The 15028-nt window shown below is 42.1% G+C and overlaps 2 protein-coding genes across 5 annotated transcripts in view; one reads left to right on the top strand and one right to left on the bottom strand.

The window, feature by feature from the left end:
- The window catches only part of NUSAP1 (nucleolar and spindle associated protein 1), a 32926-nt gene extending 31762 nt beyond the window's left edge, over positions 1-1164 (bottom strand). For 2 of the 4 annotated variants that reach the window (XM_037502252.2, XM_037502254.2), the window contains exon 1: positions 771-1164. In XM_037502252.2, the coding sequence (XP_037358149.1) occupies positions 771-863 (93 nt within the window). In that variant the 5' untranslated portion in view covers positions 864-1164. The remainder of the gene's footprint in view (positions 1-770) is intronic. The other 2 variants (XM_037502250.2, XM_037502251.2) reach the window with 1 other exon arrangement.
- On the top strand, positions 1139-14331 carry OIP5 (Opa interacting protein 5). The gene is made up of 5 exons (XM_037502255.2): positions 1139-1490; positions 2283-2349; positions 7843-7965; positions 8554-8635; positions 11525-14331. The coding sequence occupies exons 1-5, from the start codon at positions 1169-1171 to the stop codon at positions 11618-11620; spliced, it is 690 nt and encodes a 229-aa protein (XP_037358152.1). The 5' UTR covers positions 1139-1168; the 3' UTR covers positions 11621-14331.
- The last annotated feature ends 697 nt before the right edge of the window (positions 14332-15028 follow it).

Genomic DNA, 15028 nt, shown 5'->3' with positions numbered 1-15028 from the left:
TGTCTCTGGTGAATCCTCCCACCCGCCCCCCCATCTCTGGCCTGTACCCCAGCTCTTGTATACATAAATAAATCTTTAAAAAAAAATATTTAAAAATAAAATAAAACCAATTGTGATGGCCGATTTAAGCATAAAACCGTGTCAGCACCACAGATTGCAGAACAAATCTCAAGATACACTTTAGTATTATGTGGCAAGCTTCCACTGGAATCTATCACAGAACCCCAAATTGAATCCCCACATTTCGCCCCATCTTTTTGCAGCCTCAGAATAAAGGCTACATTCTGAAACATAAACCTGCCACCCACCACAGTGGCAGTGCTCACCAATGAACGATCCTACTGAGAGCAGGGCTGAGTCATAAAAAAATCCTCTCTTGGCGTGGTGCCCTAGAAGCCATCCTTTTCTCCAGGTCCCCAATAAACCTTCAAGATTTCGACTCTATTACAGTGTACATAGGTTACTATTAGGAGTTTTCCAGAAGCCAAGGCAATTATTTCCTGGAATGTTAACACTGAACGGGCGCCAGACATTCCCTCAGCCGGCGGGGCCGGCGTTTCCTGACTTCCAAAAACACGAATCCAAAGAAACCTTTTTGGAGCTGAGACCTAGGAGTTCCCCCAGAAAAGCCAACCTCCACTTAAGGCAAAACAACACCCCCTTCCATGCTGCAGGAAGCGGGACCCTCGCGTCCCCGCGGGACCCCCGGCCCGGGGCTCCCCGCCGCGCTCACCCACGCGCCCGCCCGCGGCCTGCGCGACGCGCCTTACCCTGAGGTTAGCCCGGAGCCCGAGGCTTTTAGCCAGGTTCTGCAGGTCACTGTACTTGAAGGAGTCCAGTTCCTTCAGGGAGGGGACGGGCATGGCGTCCTGCTGTCCAGGCGGCCGCGCCGAGGACAAACCCCCAACCTCCGCAGCACCGTTCAAAACTGGCGCTACCAGAATCGTTGACCAAACCGAGTTTTATAGACAGTTTGAATCGCGACTGCTACTCCCCATTGGGTAAAAAATGGCTCGAAGGCGGGGTTTTGCCCTGTGTTGACCAATAAGAAGACGGATCCCCTCAAGCGTCAAAAGCACGTTCTTCCCAGCCCTGACCAATGAGGATCCAGGAGCCGTGTTTGGGGCGGGGCCTGGGGCATTTGGAAACAAGCGCGGGCTACGGCAAGATGGCGGCCAGGTCCCTGCGGCCTCGCACGCTCTCTGCAAAGCTGGCGCGGGGTGACCTTTGTGATGGCGCTCAGCCGGCGACTGACGAACCTTCTCTTACGACGTCTATGGAGTGGGACACTCAGGTGGTGAACGGGTCCTCGCCGCTCGGCCCTGCAGCGTTGGGGGCGGCGGAGCCAGCGTCCAGACCGCGCTTGCCTTCGTGGCTGCAGCCCGAGAGGTGCGCGGTGTTCCAGTGCTCCCGGTGCCGCGCCGTGGTGGCCGACTCGGTGCACCTTGCCTGGGACCTGTCGCGGGCCCTCGGGGCTGTGATCTTCTCCAGTGAGTGTGGTTTTCTCCGCGAGGGTAGCTGAGAGCCTGCTGGGGACGGAAACGGGGTGGAGGTTTGGAAGGGAACGAACCCCTGTGGTAGAGCTGTGGACTTTTCTTGAATTTTTTGTCTGTAAGTGTTATAGGACAGGGAGAGGGGCAGCCCAAACCCCACAAACCTGCCTATTCTACATGGGTTCTGCCATCCGCCGCATCAACACAAAACATAGGAGACTTTAATGGGAAGGAACTTTAATAAAACTAGGAAACAATACAGGTAAGGCAAAGAGTCTAGTTTCTAAATGAAGCATCCAGAGTTACCCGTCCCCTCGTGGGTAAAAGTCCATCCAAATGGGATTGGCCCAGAACAAGGCCCCAAAGCCTGCCACAAGTCTAAAGCATCTTCCAGTGGGGACCCACAGAAAAGGGTCACAAACAACCGGACAAGCCCGGAAGGAAAAGAGCAAAATCAACATCAAGATAAAAGCTGCCATTGTCACCTCCTCACGGGTCTCACCCACATCTGTGTCACCCAGTCCACGACCAAAAGACAAGCGCAGTTTCTTCACGTGTCTCTAGGCTCCACGCGCCTCCTCCAGGTCTCCTTCTGGCTTCATCCTCCTTCCTTCCTCAGTCTCCTGCAGTTTCTCCTCTTCCTGCTCAGCTCCACCCTCCCTTGGGTGGGGCAGGGAACCTCCCCCTTTCCTGGGGACCACCCTGTTGCATAAGGAGCCTCTGGAGAGGGTGGGTTTTCCCTTTCAAGGCCTCACAGGTACTTATTCTGACCCATGTTTGTCTTCCTAGGGGTCACAAGTAATGTGGTTTTGGAAGCTCCCTTTCTAGTTGGCATTGAAGGCTTGCTCAAAGGCAGGTACGTAATGAGAAGTCCCTGAGAATGTCCTGTTATCACTAGTTCCTGACTTGTGAGACTTAGGAGCGTGGAACCAACATGCAAGAGGAGAAATTGTTACAGGGCAGCCCCGATATAAAACGGGTTGCCTGGCTGTGGGTCTTCACCCGCGCGCTTAAAAGGGACTTATTAATACTCCTCTGCTGGCACCACAAAAGGTTAATAAAAGGTTTACTTACAAGGGAAGGGGAAATGAGGAAATGCACAACTCAGGGAGAAAATAGGGAGATAAAGTCTTAAATGCATCCTACCCTTTCCAGCGACCTGGAAACCCTGAGCACACTGAGCGCGAGCCAGGAGCCGTGAAGCCAAAAAGCTCCCTCCACCCCCCCCCAAATCCCCCAAGGCCCACATGTCTGGCTTTATACCAAACCTGGCTGCTTAACTCCACCCTCAGGTCCCAGCAACCTTCCCTTTGGTGGTGATGGGATTTGTCTCTCCCAGTGTCCTGATGGCTTTGGTCTGGAGTGGGGGTGGGGTCCACAAAGCCTGTATGGGATTAGCTCAGGACATCCTTTCCTCCTAACAAAATCAGTGTGTTCCTATCTCGTGTGAGAAAAAAGGGTGCATTCCATCCAGACGATGTGTTTGAAGGATGCTCCTTTAACCTTATGTTTAACTCAATGTGTTAATAAAATGGGAAATTGTTGTTTGTGTGTAGGTTTTAAGGTATTTCTGAGAGCCCTGTATCCCTAGTGGCTTGTGCAAGTGAGGCTAAGAAAAATATGTCTTTAGAAGAAGGAGAAAATTACCTTTTGGTTTATAGGGATATAAATCAATATATCCCTATAAACCAAAAGTTTATAAAAGTTATAGTAAGTAGGAATCACTTTGAGATAAGTAGGACTGTTCAATTTCTGTTTAACCTGGAATGTGTAATAAACTATGGCAGGACTAATTCAGCTGTGACTCAGGAAACTGGGGAAAACCACAAGTTGAGTGTTACATGCTTGAAAACTGTTTGATAACTTTGCATCTTGCCTGTACTCATTTACAGGTGACAACAAAGTACTAAATGAATTCAATGTTACAAGGCTCCTCAATTTGACTGTTGACATTAACAGCAAGACAATTCATTCTGACCCCAGTTTGGTTCAATTTTTAGGTTAAATAAAGTATAGGAATTTTTAGTTACTCGGTAATCAGGAACAGTTCTGCAGCTCCTCTTTCTCACCTGAAAGGCATTCATTCCCTACCCTTGCAGTACGTCCTCTTCCCAACCCAAGGGAGCACAGAAGAAAGGGTGGTGGCAGCTTGGAATTGCATTTGGGGCCAAAGGCAGAAGCTCTCTAAATAATCTTCTTAGAGGGGGGCCCGCACGGTGGCACATGGGTGAAAAACAGCCCTATCAAGTTATCGCCAGCCACTGCAGCACCAGTTCGATCCCCAGCTGGCCAGGGATCTACCCACCTGGCTCAGCAGACCTCTCTTGCCTCGGCCGTTGCCAGCTGCTCCTCTCAGCAGTGTGTTTCAGTGGATCTACCTGTTCTGCTCCCCACTCTCTGGTGAATCCTCTCACCCCCCCCCCCCCCCCCCCGTCTCCACACCTCTGGCTTACACCCCAGTTCTTATATGCATAAATGAATAAATCTTTTTTTTTTTTTTTTTTTAGGAGAACTCTATTTATTTATTTATTTATTTATTTACTTACTTACTTCTTACTTACTTACTTACACAAGCACTGGGTACAGTCAGAAGTGCGGGAGGGCGAGAGAATTCACCAGAGCCAGAGCAGGGAGCAGAGCAGGCAGAAGGACCGAAGTACACTGCTGAGGGGAGCAGCGGGCGGCAGGAGAGGCCCGCATGCCATGTGGGCCCCTCCTCCGGTGTCCGGGGAGCAGCCGGGGATTGAACCGGCGCTGCAGAGGCCGCGGGCAGCCTCGCAACCCAGCGCTCAACTGCTGGGCCACCAGGGAGGCCCAATGAATAAATCTTTTTTAAAAAAAATCTTAGAGAGGAGGACAATGCTTCTAGACCTGTGTTGTTGACAAGCCACTTGTAGCTCTTCAACTATGCATGTTGTGAGTGTAAAATGTACACATGATTTTAAAGACTTAGTACAAAAAAATTAATTTCAAAATATTGACTACATGTTAAAATGAAATTTTTGTTATATTGGATAGTTTAAAATATATTAAAACTAATTTTACTGTTTTTATATATTTTTAAACAAGACAAATAGAAAGTTTAAAAGTAAGTTGCTCATATGTTCCTATTGCTCAGTACAGATTTTGATGATTTATAAATGCTGGAGGGAAGTTCTATATGTTTGTGTATTTTTGGAATAAAGAGAGCCTTGGGACTTGTGCAGAGGATTATGAAATGGCACAGCTCAAGATACTCTGATATTCGGGTGTTTTTTTTTTTTTAAGACTTATTTATGCATACAAGAACTGGGGTACAGGCCAGAGGTGCAGGGGGTGAGAGGATTCACCAGAGAGTGGGGAACAGAACAGCAAACTGACTGACATACACTGCTGAGGGGAGCAGCAGGCGAGTCAGGAGAGGTGGTTGTGCCATGTGGGTAGCTCCCTGGATGGCCTGGGATCGAACTCGTGCTGCAGATAGCTTCATAGTGCTGTGCTTAACCCCTTGTGCCATCAGGGAGTCCCTGATAATCTTTTTTTAAGAGCAAGTATGTTCGGTACTTAGACAGGGTTAGAGAATGGATTAACAGGATAATTACTGATGTAGCTCATAAAGGGGTGCACATTTTTGAGTGAGGAGATTTTGGGTTTTACAATTAGAATTTTACCTCCTTTTATAAAACGTGAATAAAACTGATATCTACCTACCATATTCAATTCTAAGATTCACTTTTTCCCCCACATTTAAATATCCTAAAATTAGGATGAGTTAGAGTTCTGATATTTTAGATTAGAGTTAAGATATATTCAACTTCTTGCACCTACATTCTATTCTATTACTGGTGGAAATTGTTACAGTTGTAACAAAAAGCATTCAAAAAGCATTATTACCACTTATTGATAGAGATAGCTTTGTTACTTAGAACTTTTACTGTGCAGGAACAGAATATTTACTTGAATGGAATTTTGCTTATATGTAATATCATGTAAATTACATTCTCTTGAAATTGTTATGGCATATTTCAAGCGCAAGAGGAGAGAAGAATATCACAAGCCCCTGTACGTCTTTCACTCAACTAGGACAGTTGTTGACTTAGGGAAATCTTTTTTTTCATCTACAAATATACCCACTTTCCTCCTCCCCCCATATTATTTTGAAATAAATACTTGAAATCATATAATTTAATCTGTATTTAGTGAATCTTTATCAGATAGGAACTTTTAAAGACACAACTCAATTCCAAGGAAAGTATATTATTGGGAAACTATTGATACATTTTGGGATAAGCTAAGCTAGGTATTCAGTAGTATTCACAGATTGACTCTTTTAAATGTTTTATTATGGAAAAAGTTAAATATTCCCCAAAGTAGAACACTAATAACCTCCAATTACCCTTCACTCAGTTTCAACAATTACCAATATTGTGACAATTTAGTTTCGTCTAAGCTCTTCACCACTTTCTCCTATCTCTCACCTCTCCCCGCTCCCCCATGATTATAAGGTAAATTCAGGAAAATAAATGATCTAACCATTTATTGTTTTTGTATCCTGATGCCTTCTAGATTCATAGAATATTATCAGTGAAGGATCTTATCATCTACTTGATCTCATTTTACAGATAAAAAAACTAAGAAGAAGCTATATTTGTTGGTATTTTGGAAGTATTTTCCTTCCCCCAAATCCAGCAATGTCTATGGTTCGATGTGATAATGGAAGACCCAGCAACTTACATGATTCTAACCTCTACTGGTAGAGCAAGACAACCCATAACAGTTTAGCAAGGATAGTTAGGGAGTTTCTGTCTAATGCACTGTTTCTTAACAAAAATAAGGGGCCATATACCACACAAATGGTCAAAGTACAGGATTTTAATTTTTTTTTTAATTCATAACCTATGGTTTGAAAGCTACAGAGGCAATACTCTGCCTCTTGAATTTCACTATTAGAATTCTTTTTTTTTTTTTTTAATAGAGGCATGTTTTTATTTATTTAGTTTGTTTGTTTGTTTGTTTATACATGCACTGGGTACAGTCAGAAGCGCGGGAGGGTGAGAGAATTCACCAGAGCCAGAGCGGGGAGCAGAACAGGCAGAAGGACCGAAGTACACTGCTGAGGGGAGCAGCGGGCGGCAGGAGAGGTCTGCGCGCCATGTGGGACCCTCCTCCGGTGGTGGCCGGGGAGCAGCCGGGTATCGAACCGGCACTGCAGAGGCCGCGGGTAGCTTCGCAACCCAATGCTCAACCGCTGCGCCACCGGGGAGGCCCTCACTATTAGAATTCTTTAGAATTTTCCTTGTGTACTAATATTCAATGAAATACTTATATTGCATAAACATAATTTTGGAATTGCTTTTCATTTTGCTCTGTGTTGTATATTAGTTTCTATGAGACTTTTATCTATAGGTACTGTGCTTTGACTGATATAATTAATTCCTATGTAGGAATTAGTTCAAATCATTACAATTTTATTTCATGGCTTGCTTTATGTTTATCATATTTCAAAAGTACAGAACTACTGGTATGGTATAGGACTTCATTACCAATAAATTTAGTATATTTTTTTGCTTGATCTTTTGTACAATCCATAGACATGAGTGTTTTTCACTTGTGTGATTTTTTGACTCTACTAATAGAACTTTACTGCATAATGTTATTTTTACTAAACTACTTATCAAATTGCTTTAAAATGCTTTCAATACATACATGATGAAATAGAGTTGATTTTTCTTAAAATATTTTCTTGTAATATTTGGATATGCCTTACTATATACCAGCAGATATGGTCATTTACTCACATGGTATAATGAGAACTAAAATCAACATTTTTTGATTCCTAATCTTATAATCTTTCGGAGGATAAAGGGAAAGAAAATAGATGGCTTGCTAGGATACTAGGATTCCTCTTTTCTTCTTTGCATTTTTTATGGGTACTTTAAGTCAGTTGTGTTGATATATCTGCAAATCATACCCTGATTTGAGTTTCTAGTAATAAATTGTTTAGTAAACCCCTGTCAATTTGATTATACGTCTTCAGCTGGACATTGATTTATTTAATGGTAGCTAATTTATATGGTGTAATGTAGGTTTAAATGTTAATCTGATTAGCTAACTTTTTTCTGCTTTTCAGATGTTTAAATTGCTTTTCTCTATTGAATTGACAGTTGTACATCTGTGATTGTTTTTGTGGGTATATCCATTAGTATATCTAATCTAAGCTGTAATTATATTAACATCTGAGTCAACTTTTCTTTAAATGTGACATTTTTTCAGGGCGATTCTTAGTATTTTAGGAATATTTTCAGATACTGGTTATTTTATGTTTGTTATTTGATTTTCTTTCTTACCAGTGTTCTGTTTTCCCTCCCAGCACTTACAACCTTTTATTCTGTAGTTCCTGTGGGATTCCTATTGGTTTCCATCTGTATTCTACCCATGCTACTTTGGCTGCTTTGAGAGGTCACTTCTGCCTTTCCAGTGACAAAATGGTGTGGTGAGTAGACTTAGATATTCTTTACCAAATTAATTTTAAAATATTTTTCAGAAAAGGCAGAATGTACCAAAGATGTAAAGCCAGGCGCAGTCTCTTACAAAAAATATGGCAGGGAACCTAAATATACTCTCATAATCTGACCACTTTAGATGTTTTTATTTTTATTTTATTTTTTTAAAGATTTTTTTATTTATGCATACAAGAAGTGGGGTGTAGATCAGAGGTACAGGTGGTGAGAGGATTCACCAGAGAGAAGGGAGAGCAGAACAGGCGAATCTACTAAAATACACTGCTGAGGGGAGCAGCGAGCAAGACAGGAGAGGTCTGTTGCACCATGTGGGTTGCTCCCTGGCCATCTGGGGATTGAACTCATGCTGCAGTGGCTGGTGATAGATTCACAGTGCTGTGTCTTTAACCCCTCCGCCACCAGGGAGGCCCCACTATAGATGTTTTATAATCACACCATGAAACAATTGAGAATATATTGTTTTACTGTGGAAACTTCTAGAAGGTAAACTGTTGCAAAATATTGTTGTAGTAGACCCTTTTGGGTATTGTGTTAATATTTTCTCTGTATTTTCTATCTAGCTATCTCTTAAAAACAAAAGCCATAGTAAATGCATCTGAGATGGATATTTACAACGAATCTCTACCAGGAAAGATTGCAGAGGTAAAACTTCATGATGATTGTATGTTTCCTTTAACATAGACTACTCTAGATAATTTATGCCAGTGCACAAGGGGACAAAGAAATGATACCAATAATTCTGTATACTTATTAGGTATTCCATATTAAATTTGTAACAAAAATATTCAAACCATTTTAAAAATTTTTTTTTTTTTTTAATTCAAACCATTTTGTGAGGTCTAGTTCAGGAGGAGGCAGAAAGCTATTAGCACCTGTGTTCCTATCCTCTCCTCAGTGCTGGGAATGGACAACATCATCTTTCAGAGTGCTATTATATTTGCATATACCTTAAGCTTAGATGTCTCAGAAGAAAGAGTAATAAATAAGAATTTTATTTTATTTATATATACATACAAGAACTGGGATACAGGCCAGAGGTGTTGAGGGGTGATAGGATTCACCAGAGACAGAGTGGGGAACAGAACAGGCAGATCTACTGAAATACACTGCTGAGGGGAGCAGCGGGCGAGACAGGAGAGGTCTGCTGTACTATATGGGTAGCTCCTTGGTCGGGGTCAAACTTGTGCTGCAGTGGCTGTGGATAGCTTCATAGGTTGCATCTTAACTCCTTGCGCCATCAGGGAAGCCTCTAGAAGAATTCTTCTTTTTTACATGGGTTTTATTAGTGGTTGATTATTTGAACTGAAGAAGGCAATTTTCTTTTAGTAGTCTGCAGACTAACAAATTTGGAAATTTGGTTATAACTTTACCTTAACAAGAACAACCTTATAAGTTACTGTTGCTTTTCTTTTTATTAGTTTTTTTAAATTAGTTTTAATAGTTTATTCCTTGCTAACTAGACATTTAGTAAGCAATGACATTTATTTTTCAAAGTTTAAGTAGCTGTTAGGACAAATGAACATTGAGGTAGTTGTTGTGGGGTAACTAAGCTCAGGAAACCATGTCCTAACCAGAAGTTGGTCAATTTTTCAGGTAAAGGACTAGATGACAAATACTTTGTTTTGTGGCCTGTATATTTTTGACTGCTCAAGTGTGCTATTGCAAAGTCAGCCTTAAACAGCATGTAAACAAATGGTTGCAGCTATTTTGCAATAAAAATTGGCAGGGCCTCCCCTGGTGGTGCAGGCAGTTGAGTGCAGCGCTGTGAAGCTGTCCACAGTCTCTGCAGCACCGGTTCGATCCCTGCTGGCCTCGGAGCAACCCACATGGCGAGCAGACTCTCCTGTCTTGCTCGCTGCTCCCCTCAGCAGTGTATTTTGTCAGTCTGCCTGTTCTGTTCCCCGCTTTGTCTCTGGTGAATCCTCTCACCCTCCTGCGCATCTGGTCTGTACCCCAGTTCTTGTGTAAATGAATAAATAAATCTTTAAAAAAAAAATCGGCAGCAGGCTATTCTGTGGTCCTTAGTTTGTCAGCATTTACTTTAAGCAACTAAGTGGATGAGGGGGGTCAGTAAGTATTGTGACTAAAAATATTGGCATGGACAACTCTCCTGCCCACCTGTCTCAATGCAGATATCACTTTTTAAAGGCTACCTCTGTCAAAAATGTACCTCACTGCCTGCATGTATCTGTGCAGGTGTCTCTCTTTCCTATTTCCTTTTCCTCAATAAACAAACAAACAAACAAAAGAGACAGAGAGAGAAAGAATTGGCATGAGTGGAAACTTCTAGAATGATAGCCAGAGGAGTTCTGTGGCTTTTCCTGCCCATCAAAACAGCCATAGCTGAAGAAAATTCTAAGGAAAACTACTGTCTTATATCTGCGTAGATTTTCCTTAAGGTATAAAGCAAATTAAGATGTATTTGTTGGGCCTCCCCAGTGGCACAGTGGTTGAGCGCTGGGTTGCGAAGCTGCCCGGGGCTTCTGCAGCGCCGGTTCAATCCCCGGCTGCTCCCCGGCTGCTCCCCGGCCACCGGAGGAGGGTCCCAAATGGCGCGCAGACCTCTCCTGCTGCCCGCTGCTCCCCTCAGCAGTATACTTCGGTCCTTCTGCCTGCTCTGCTCCCTGGAAAAGTCCAGAACCTATATCTTTGCCCACCAACCCTGATTGTGAAGTAGTGGTGTCATTCTGAGAGACGTCATCCTTACACCCTGACTTGGGAACAGTGGTGTAAAACTTTTGGCCAGGTTAAGAGACAAGTTGTAAAACTAGAGCATGATGCTCTTCCACGGGGCCTTACTTTATATGAAACTGTGGGAATGGTTATGTCTAAGGCTACTGATCCAAACAATGGGGATTTTAGTGGTAAGCAATTAAGAAACAGGTAGTTCTGTGAGAACAATAACCTAAACTATAATCTAGTTAGAAACTTACCAGAAGAATCAGGAAAATAGCTTTAAAAAAAAAAAAGAAAGGAAAAGCCCTCCTAGAATCACAACAAAGAGTATGTACCTTACATCTCCCCAGCAGAAGGGTTGGAATTTGATTGGATTAGACTGTGAAACACTGTACTTTAAAAAAAAGGATTTATTTATGCATTCAAGAACTGGGGTACAGGCCAGAGTTGCAAGGGATGAGAGGATTCACCAGAGACAGAGTGGGGAGCAGAACAGTCAGAGCTATTGAAATACACTGCTGAGGGGAGCAGCGGGCAAGACAGGAGAGGTCTGCTGTGCCATGTGGGTCAGCATCCTGGCTGGGGATGGAACTTGTGCTGCAGTGACTGCCAATAGGCTCACAGTGCTGAGTCTTAATCCCTTGTGCTACCAGGGAGGCCCTAGATCTGAGGACGTTATTGTGCTCTAGGTTTGTTTAAATTTCCCTCAGAAATTGAACAAGTATATTTATGAAATGTTTTGAGACATTGCCAGCTCCCAATCACCCATTTAAATTTGAAGTGGTTTCTAGAACCAACAAATTGACAGTTAAGATTCTCAGTGGACTAAGAATATCTACAAATTTCTCTTCCTAGCTAAAAGAGAAGATAATGTTAACACACACTCGCCTAAATTCACTGATGAAGATTCTGAAGGAAGTGACTCCTGACCAGTCTAAGCCACAAAACTGATGCACAACCAAAGCTTGAGTATGAGGGCTAGGCCATGTTGCTCTCTTCAGCAACAGGTGCTGTTTGGTCAGACCTCAAGATCACCTTCAAAAATGGGAAAGACATTGTATTTTGTTTATCTTTAGGCTGATCTTTCAAACTATCTGTGAAGCTGTTTCTACGAGATAAGACACTAAGCACCCTTCTGTCTTGGTTTCATAGCTACTTACCTTAAGAACTTCAGCTAATTTAGCAATTTCATAATTCTGAAAGCATCATTGATTGCAAATTTAGGGATTAAGAGTCAAAGTCCCAGTGGTGCTCTGATCAAAAGATGCATTCGTCTGAAAATGAAGTATTTAATACTGACTACCATTACTCCTATATGGAGTATTTGTGAATACTGAGAAAATATGGGAAAATACATATTCTACAGATAATATTCAATAAGTTGACTGGATAATATACAATTTATCTTTCTCTTTTTAGTTGTAAACTGAATGTTAGGGGAATGATGAAAAGAATTATAAAACACCAAACATTCAGCAAAATGCTTTTCTCTTAGTTTTATGTAGCACTTTGGCTCAGTAACAACATATTATTAATAAATATAAGGTATTATACTAGATGCTAGGGATAGAAATTAAGCAATACAGCCACTCTGTCCTTACAGAGCTCATAGAGATGGACATTCAAGTAACCAAATAAAGACATGATTGTAGTAAGGGTTTTGAAGAAAAAGAATGTAGTTATAAGCACATGTAGCAGTTAATGGACTTGGCCTGGAGGTCAGGCAAGGTCTTTCTAAGAAAGTGAAATTTCAGCAGCGGTCTGAGAGATGAGTAGGAGGTAATGGGGGGAACATGTACAGAGATCCTTTGAGACCCTTAAAAGGTGGCCTGTCAGTTCCAAAGGGACCAGAAACCAGAGGGTTCAAATACCTAACTGGCCTCCTGAAAGGTGTTTTAATCCCAAGAATGGTGGGAAGATTTTGAAGAATTTTAAGGGGGCCTGACAGGATCAAATTTTTATTTTTAGACCTCATTATAGTTGTCCTTTAAATGGGTAGTAGAGGCTTTAGCACTATCCTTGATTGTAGCAATAAAAAGATGACTTAAGCCACACAAAAGTGTATAGAGAAGTTAATTTGGTTGAGGTGCAGCTAGCATGTATTTTTATCAGATTCTTTCCACTTAATACTGCTTATAGGATAATTTCCTTTAAGCACGTTTTAAACTGGAGAAAATTCTAATTTGTTTTACTTGTTCTGTAAGCAAGGGTGAAGTCTTCTGGCAACAGAGTGCCAGAAAAACTATCTTCTACTCCTAAAGAATGGGACGTAATGTTAATCTTGCCTTGAGTCATCCTTGGTTTTTTATTATGTGTAGGTATGCCTTCCTCAATATATTCCCTTTAAATTAAACCACTTTTCTAATGTAACTATTTTTCTCAGTCATTGGATTTGCCATTTTGGTTAAGACTTTCAATAGAAAATTAAACACAAAGTAATTTTTTTTTTTTTTTAATACAAGTTATATGCTCACTCTAGAAAAAAATAGAGGTGTGACAAAATAAAGGGTAAAAGCTCACTTCTCTTCCCATTTTTGAGAGGCATGACAGGGAGTGAGCAGGCTTTCTGGCCAAATGATGTGATTTCAAATTGTGGCCTGGATAATTCCTAGTCATGAACCTGGTTTACTTAAAACTTTACTGAAAATAGGGATTAAAAGCCAATAGGATTAAATGAGAGCTGTGCTTAGCACACAGTGTAAGTGCTTACTAAATAAAATTATTTGTGGATGTGGATATGTATAGACATGAAGTAATACCGCTATTTTTCACATTCTGCAACTTTTTTGTAAAATAAATGTACACAACTGCAAGCCAACCTTTAAATTATTTAACACCTGCATATAGCTCAATTATGTAAATAGATCATAGTTTAGCCATTCTTAAAAGAGAGCCTCCTCTGACGTATTTCCCTCAGTTATACTTTCAATGACCTTCTGTGCATCTGTAAAGGCAAAACGGAAACTCACAACCTAATACATAGCACTCTTTCTTCACTGCATGTCCTGTCGCCCCTTCCTCGGTCCTCAGCTGCCTGGCTCTCCTGCCGCCAGCCACCACTGCCTGCAGCCGGTTTGCAGAGCGGACGTGCTGACCACGGTCCTGACAGCCGCCGGGGCCTGTGCACTAAGTGGGGACACTGTCAGTGCAGAGGAGGTGTACCCCGGCTCGCAGCTCACACAGGGCAGGTGAAAACATTATAAATACTCCCTGACGATGGAACAAAAACATAGGAGAGCCTTTAGCAAAGAGGGCATGCTTGCTAGTGGCCAGTACGCTGGTGACTTTGTAAAAAAGTTAAAAGGAAAAAAAAAAAAGAAATGGAAATTGTATATTTAATGAATGAACATGAACAATTTACCGCTGGGAGGAGGTGACTTTCTGTTGGGTGAATCGGCAAGTGACTCACTGATGTTGCTCTTCATCGTGTGCAGTTTTCTTTCCGTCCAGCCTTGTCCCCTTTACTTTGGCGCTGACACCAGCTGTGTGTCCAGTTTGAGTAGTGTGAAATAGAATCAGCAGCTCACACTTAGTTTTCATCGTTCCCCGGATCTTGTGTTGTTGCTGTAGCTGCAGTGTACACCGACTCTTTCTGTATATTGCCTTTTTGCTGGAAAATGTTGTAAGTTGAATAAAATTTTCTATAAAAATTAAAAAAAAAGAGGTCCTTTGCATAGCTGCACTGGTTTTCTATAGAAATGATTCTTCAAATGGGACAGAGTCAAAGGGCATGTGCACTTAGTTTTATATTATGCTTTCTGTATATGTTTAACAAGTTTAGGTGGTATAAAATCTTCTTTGAAAGACTAACATCACTGATAGACTGGCTGAGATTAATAGATTCTAAGGACACTTTACAATAATTTGATACCATTTAGCACTGGATACAGGTTTTTTTCAAAACTCCATGTGGCTATAAAAACAATAGAATTGGGGCCTCCCTGGTGGCGCAGCGGTTGAGCGCTGAGTTGCCAAGCTGCCCGCAGCCTCTGCAGCGCCGGTTGGATCCCCGGCCACTGGAGGAGGGTCCCGCATGGCGCGCAGACCTCTCCTGACGCCCGCTGCTCCCCTCAGCAGTGTACCTCTCAGTCTGCCTGCTCTGCTCCCCGCTCAGGCTCTGGTGAATTCTCTCACCCTCCCACACTTCTGAATGTACCCAGTGCTTGTATAAAATAAATAAATCTTTAAAACTAACAATAGAATTGAATACTGAAGGTACACACATTATAAACTTTTGAGGTCCTCCATGAACAGCAGAAACCATGTTTTTGTGACCTCAGCATCTAGCCCAGTATCAGTAAACATTTGTTAAATGAAGTATTATAAACCAAAGGAACTATTACTACTCATGACAAAACC

This window comes from Talpa occidentalis, unplaced genomic scaffold (genome assembly GCF_014898055.3).
Source record: "Talpa occidentalis isolate TD23 unplaced genomic scaffold, MPIMG_talOcc4v2.1 talOcc4.11, whole genome shotgun sequence".
Classification (NCBI taxonomy): Eukaryota; Metazoa; Chordata; class Mammalia; order Eulipotyphla; family Talpidae; genus Talpa; species Talpa occidentalis.
Note: the sequence above shows the minus strand (reverse complement) of the source record. Positions and strands in the feature narration are given on the sequence as shown.

Bases quoted from the DNA above. Each gene is read 5' to 3' on its own strand.
- OIP5 (XM_037502255.2), top strand. From the start codon at position 1,169: ATGGCGGCCAGGTCCCTGCGGCCTCGCACGCTCTCTGCAAAGCTGGCG. The intron at 2,350-7,842 runs GTACGTAATGAG...TTTCCCTCCCAG, and splicing joins GAAGGCTTGCTCAAAGGCAG to CACTTACAACCTTTTATTCT. The intron at 8,636-11,524 runs GTAAAACTTCAT...TTCTCTTCCTAG, and splicing joins TACCAGGAAAGATTGCAGAG to CTAAAAGAGAAGATAATGTT.